Source organism: Oryza sativa, chromosome 2 (genome assembly GCF_034140825.1).
Source record: "Oryza sativa Japonica Group chromosome 2, ASM3414082v1".
NCBI classification, from domain to species: domain Eukaryota; kingdom Viridiplantae; phylum Streptophyta; class Magnoliopsida; order Poales; family Poaceae; genus Oryza; species Oryza sativa.
The window spans coordinates 32,116,977-32,123,160 of record NC_089036.1 but is presented as its reverse complement, the minus strand read 5'-3'; the positions used below and the strand labels follow the sequence as shown (position 1 = coordinate 32,123,160).

At 45.2% G+C, this 6,184-nt stretch overlaps 1 protein-coding gene across 1 annotated transcript; it reads left to right on the top strand.

Annotated features, from left to right (window-relative positions):
• The first annotated feature begins 305 nt into the window (after positions 1 to 305).
• LOC4330751 (uncharacterized) lies at positions 306 to 4,865 on the top strand. The gene is made up of 5 exons (XM_015768548.3): positions 306 to 434; positions 1,107 to 1,844; positions 1,943 to 1,996; positions 2,106 to 2,290; positions 4,446 to 4,865. Exons 2-5 carry the CDS (start codon positions 1,181 to 1,183, stop codon positions 4,530 to 4,532), a joined length of 990 nt encoding a protein of 329 aa, XP_015624034.1. The 5' UTR covers positions 306 to 434; positions 1,107 to 1,180; the 3' UTR covers positions 4,533 to 4,865.
• Positions 4,866 to 6,184: the final 1,319 nt, after the last annotated feature.

Below are 6,184 nucleotides of genomic sequence, written 5' to 3'. Positions count from 1 at the left end.
TATATTTCTTAGCCCACTAACGGCCCAACCCAGAAGCCAATCGACTAGTCCAGGCCTGTTCAACGCCGTTCGCCTCGGCATCGCCAACACACCGAATCGTCCACCCACCACGTGTCACTGTGCGACGAACTCCAAAAGCGCGCCGGAGCCACGCGCCTCCCCGCCCCGTCACGCGCCGACCGCGACGCGCGCGGCCCAAATTCCGAACGCGAGCGCGCGCGCGGGGGATCCCATCCCTCGCCCCTCGCCCCTCGCCCCCGCCGCCCGCCCGCTCCATTTTTTCGCTCCTCTCCACCGCGGGCCGCGTCTCGGAATAAAACCTCCTACTACTAACCCCACCATTCCTTCTCCCCTCTCCTCTCCTGCTTCTCTCGCCCGCGCCGCCGCTCCCGCGGGGCGAACCGGGGGAAAGGCGGCCGTCTCGCGTCGGCGAGGTTTGTGCTCCCCAGTCGCCGCCCTCCCCCCTCCTCCCTTCTCGCATCGCCGCCGTCTTCACTTGCCGCTTCTGGCGGCGCAGGGGTGGGTAGGATCCCGCGGGATTTCCTCCTCCCCCCCCGGATCGGTTTCTGGCGGTCTAGTTTGCGCGGCGGACGGAATCCCTGTTGGCTCATTGTGATAGCCTTCTGGTGGATTCAGCTTTTAGCGAAATCCTCTCCATGGATTGAGGCTTCAGCTGTTTACATCCGAAATGGTGCGCTAAATCCTCTCCATGGATTGAGGCTTCAGCTGTTTACATCCGGAATGGTGATGTAAAAGGGGCGAAACCTAACCTATTTTCTCTCTAGTCTATGAGGAGTTTGAGGTTGATTTATGTCGTACCTGCATTGTTCGCTTTTGATCCTTGACTTGGTCGGTGGCGAGATTGGGAGGATTCTGTATCAGAGAGGTCTCGATCTCGTTGAAGTTCACATCTAATAGACACTATGGCAAGCACGAGCTCTAATTTTCTCGTAATGTCCAATTATATGAACTTCGCTCACCTCATCTATAGGCCAGATCCAACTGTTTTAATGATCCAGAAAACCTAGCCTTTATTTTGGATATAAACTATGTTGACAGCTGAATACAGCGCTTACAGTGTCTTTTGTTTCTGATTATGTCCGCAGATTTCTGTTTTACAAGGTTGGTGGTGAAGATTTTGCTATCCACTTAGCCGACCAGAGTGAATTTGGAAGTTGCAATGGGTGAAAACGCTCAAGGTAGTGGTCGCCGCCCCTTTGGAGATTTAACAAATGTCCTTGGCAAGCGCCCAGCCCCATCGAATTTGGAGAAAAGTGCAGGTGGAATCAAGATTGTCCGGGTTGAAAAGGCTGTTGAGCCAAGAAAAGAGTTTGATGAAACTGCAAAAGCAAGTGGTGGAGCGACACGAAACACATTGCCCCTTTTTGATAGTATTGCCAAAGAGAATTTAATGAGGCCCTCAATTTTTCGGGAAACTAAGATGCAGCACATGGCTGCTGAGGCAGCTGTGTTGCTATCCAAGGAATCCGATGACATGAGGAGTTGTGCCATGTCATTAGGCTCATCTGGCTTGCATGATAAGGAGCAGGAGTCTTCGCTGGAATCAGAAGGTGGCTGTGAAGAAGATGATGATGATGACATGGATAGTGAATACTTGGCATATACCAGAGATAGTACTAAAACGGCAACTAATGATGGTGAATGTCTTACTCAAGAGGAGATGGCTGGATCATCAGGGAATCAGAAGCCACTATCTTCACTGGACTTCACAACAGGTTGTGATGACATGCCATGTTCCGATGTCCATCACCATTCACTGGGAAATAGTGAACTGGAAAATGACGATACCACTAAGTCGTGTGCTTGTTCTTTCTGTCTTAAGGGTATGTTTGCATTTATTTCTTCCTTCAAGATATGTTTTCCACGTCATCATGATGCTAGGTGAATGTACACCTAACCTCTGTTTTCTTGTACAAAATAGCTGCATTCATGTGGACCGATCTCCATTATCAGGACACAAGGGGACGGCTTGCTGGTATGTCTTTGCAAATGCAGCACATTTCCTTTTCTACATATAGATGATGTAGGCCACTACTGATCATCTCACTAATGTTGATTCAATCTCTGAAAACTTACCCTTTTAGCATTGAAGAAGAGCATAAAGTTCGCTAGATTGCTGGGCAAGAGAAGCCAAGGAGATGAATATTCTGTTAATGCAGGCAGATACAACTTGAAACGGGCTGCAGAGATGGAGTTTGAGCTATATCAACAGCAAAGATCACTCTTCCTTCATACAGAAAATGTCCTTATCCGTGAGAGCGCACAGCTTGTAAGTTTCTTTATCACCCCCGAACTTCCTGGCATATTCAATGTTGTACGGGCATTTGCTTGGCATCAATGTTTAAAGCATACCTGAGATTATTTGCAAAAATGTTGTGTTTGATACAGTGTATTTAATATGGATCTACTAGCTGTTTGTACGCGCCAGTAAATTTGGAAGGATCATTTGCTCATTACTCCATGTGATGCTCAATGGTTTAGAATTCATTATTAGGTCCCTTAGAAAAATATATGATGTGATCAGCAGAAAACATTACTGTTTACTAAAATGGAGGGTTTAGTAAGGCAAGGAACTGAACATACCATTGCCAACATAACCCTACTAATTTTTGGTAATTCTAGAACTTTCTACTCTCAAAACTACTCCCAAATTTTGGTAAGGTATCAAAGCAAACACTAGCCACGGAGGCACCCCCACCTTACTTTACCAATATTTGGTGGTAAGGTTTTTTTGGCAATGAAGTGAACATGCCCGGAGTGCAAAATGGAATTAGTTGACTGCGCTGCTATCTTCAATATGACAATGGCCCCTTCTGTCATTAAAAAAAAGGTTAATTAGATCTGTTCCATTATAATTTTCATGGTTTTGAAATATGCCATTATAATTTAACTATTTGGAACTATACCATTATAACTTTAGGGTTATTTGATAAATACCACTACTTACCCCTTCAACACATATTGTATTTTTTATAGATGAAATTGCCCTTATTTTCTTCCTTCATCTCCTCTCCCTCTCTCTCTTCTGTTCATCCTCTGGATCTGGTGGCTGGCGAGCTACAGCTCGGAGCATTGACGACAGCAGTTCGAGGCCCCCGGCGGTCAACCTGTCTCCTGCTCTCCCTGCTCGCCGCAGTGGCTGGGGCTGCCACACTGCCGAGTGACGGTCTGTGACACTGGGTGCTCGACGAGCGACGGTTTGTGACACTGGTGCTGCACAGGGTCGCTGAGCATCCAGTAGGTGGCGGAGAGCACGTTCGTGGTGGCCTCTGACATCTCCATGGTCGTGGTCATGGAGGTGGTGTAGCCGGCGATGGGGTTGGGCCTGTCTTCGCCAACCCGATGATGTGGAGGAGACGTGCATGCTCTCTCTCTCTCTCTTCAAGCGGCAGTGGCGACGGAGCGCCATGGCTGCAGGCTGTGTGCCGAGCTACACAGCCAGTTTGGGGAAATCAAATTTCCAATCTGCCATCGATGAAGAGGAGCAACATTTGTAGGATTCAGTGTGCTGCTTTTCTGATACTGGAGGAAACTTCTCGGTTGTGCAATGCGCCATGGACAAGGAGCTTGTGGACATGCACTTAGGACCTGCTCAGCTCCTCCTCCACTGATCCCGGCTTGCTCAAGAGAGGAAGGATTGGAGGAAGAAGAAAGGGGTAATTTCGTCCAAAAAATTAGAATATGGGTTGAAGGGGTAAGTAGTGATATATATCAAATAACCCTGAAGTTATAATGGTATAATTCCAAATACTTGGATTGTAATGGCATATTTCAAAACCGTGAAAGTTATAATAGCATGGATCTAATTAACCCAAAAAAAATTCAAGGGCCTTTTTGGGCTAGCTGTAGGTTTCTCCGTTCCTGTGCAATGGAGGTTGTGATACTTTGGGTGCGAAGGGCTCTGTTCTGATTTTATCCATAATGTAAAAGGCATTTGTGAATTCGTTGTTTAATTAAATAAAGGTTGTGAAACTAGTTTATGTGTACCAGCACCTTTTTTTTTCCGCTTGTGTCTGTTTGGGGCAGGGGGGCTTTGGTCCTCTATGGAGCACTAAATATTTTATTTTGTTGCTGTGGTGTCTTCATGAAAAGTAACTCCAAATACTTTGGTGACTATGGTCTTGGAGTACCATGAGCATTTGACTTGGTGCAAATCATAAATTAATATTACATTCAGTGCCTTGCATGATTTTCTGTTATCGGAACTTCATTGATTCTGGTATCCATCATGTACTATATTGTTCATCAAGCTATAGGACAGAGTTCCAGTATTCATATTGTTGTATGGTTTTATGATCAATCATGTACTATGTTTTCTACACCTTTTCTAAGTTTGACGTCAATGTAACTTCCCTTACTTGACTGATGAACTGTATTGCCAATATTTGATTATGTGCTAACCTCAAAAAATTTCTTACATTCAGCATTCATCTCTTGTGAAGTTAAAGGAATTCAGAGAGAACTGCAAGACAGATCTCGAGACGGCTAGCAGTTCGTTGTTGGGAAAATGAATCTTTCATGGTTGTGCTGTTAAACTGCTTTTGCCTGGGATTCTTCAGATCAGCTGGGCCAGTTTGAGTCAAGTTGTGCATTGAGATTGGTTGATTGCTAGGAAGATTAGTGGTTATTGCCAGTCAGGAAGTTTGGTTATAGTGATGGTACTACCTATATGCAGTGTTCAGCATCTTTGTTTGTAAAAATCGTGTGGGAAGGTCGGAACTCCAAGTTAGCGACATGATTCTCCTCAGTTGTAACTGGCAGTTAGCTTGCGCCATGTGGTATCTGTATGTTGTTTCCTGCTCCCAAGCATAATGGTGGAAGAACGATGATTTGACTTCTTTTTTTTTCTTGCTTGCCGCCCCTCAATGTTCAGGTCTGTTTGCTTACACTGGCTAACATGTAGTAAGTACTCTGCAGATTTGCTGTTACTACGTGTACTATCCTTGACTTGCGTGAGCCGGCCGATGCCTGTATCGCTGTAACCACAAGCATTGTCAAGGATTTTCAATCTGATCTTTAACATTCTCTACGGTTGTTAAAATCTTTTGCGTGGGTGGTGGGAAGGTGTGCAACTTTGCAAGACCACTGTCGGTGCCGCGATTGTAACACAATCTTGCAAATTCTATCAGCCAATAACGTGAGCTGCCACATTTCTGATCGATAGCGATCTTGCGGCTGTACATCTTGATCATATCAATGAACAGTGGATTCAGCGATCAGTACCTGCTGGTGGGACGCTGATTACTCCGGTACCAGTTCTGTCTCGTCAGGATATCCTTGACAGCCAACAGTGAAGTAGTACTTCTACCCGATAAACCTTGAACATGCTCCGTATGTTAAATGAAGCCAAAGACTGTTAAAATGGTATGCACATCAAAGTCTGTAACTTATACAGCATGACGCAAAATGCAAAATAAAGCTATTCCTGATGCCGTTTCGTTCCTTATGCGTCAAGGCTAAGCAATTCATTATTCATTTCTCATATTATTGAGAAGATAGGCGATCAAAACGGCCTAATGTATGCGCAAGCATATCCTTGCTTTCTGTGACGTGGCGCACTGAAACCTTGCAACAAACTTGACCATCCCAAAGCATATGGCAACCTCCTCAACTTGTACTCTGGCGTTCATGTCAAGTTAACCAGTACACTTCTGTGCGAGATTGGCCCAAATGGCTGCTTGTTCACAGCAATTATCAATGGAGCTGCAGGTTTCAAGATAAAACAGCACCGATATGAACTGCACTGTGTTACCTCTCAATCATTGTATCCTTGCCGCAGCCACAGATCACGTCGAAGAGCAAGAGTGCCATCTGCCAAATAAACGTGATTTTATTTATTTATATTTATTTTGGATAGTGGGTTGTAAAAGGAGAGATCTGCCTGCCACTTCGCAGTTTCCGCGAGCACTATGTTGAGAGCATTTAGTAATGGTACAAAACCCTAATTAAACAATCACGATCTCAGAGGCACCGTCCCAACTTTCGTACCAACTTTTGACTCTGGCCCTGAAAACCACATAATCTACACTCTACCTAGCTGAATTCAGCAACTTCAATTTCTTACACGTTCCATTTCTTGCTCGGTTACTAGCCAATTAAATGAATTAATCAGCATCATGCGAACACTGCAAAACTGCAAAAGGATATTCGGACTTTCGACCTC

Coding starts and splice junctions, on each gene's coding strand:
- LOC4330751 (XM_015768548.3), top strand. CDS start 1,181: ATGGGTGAAAACGCTCAAGGTAGTGGTCGCCGCCCCTTTGGAGATTTA. Junction 1,845..1,942: donor TTGTTCTTTCTGTCTTAAGG/GTATGTTTGCAT, acceptor TGTACAAAATAG/CTGCATTCATGTGGACCGAT. Junction 2,291..4,445: donor TCCGTGAGAGCGCACAGCTT/GTAAGTTTCTTT, acceptor TCTTACATTCAG/CATTCATCTCTTGTGAAGTT.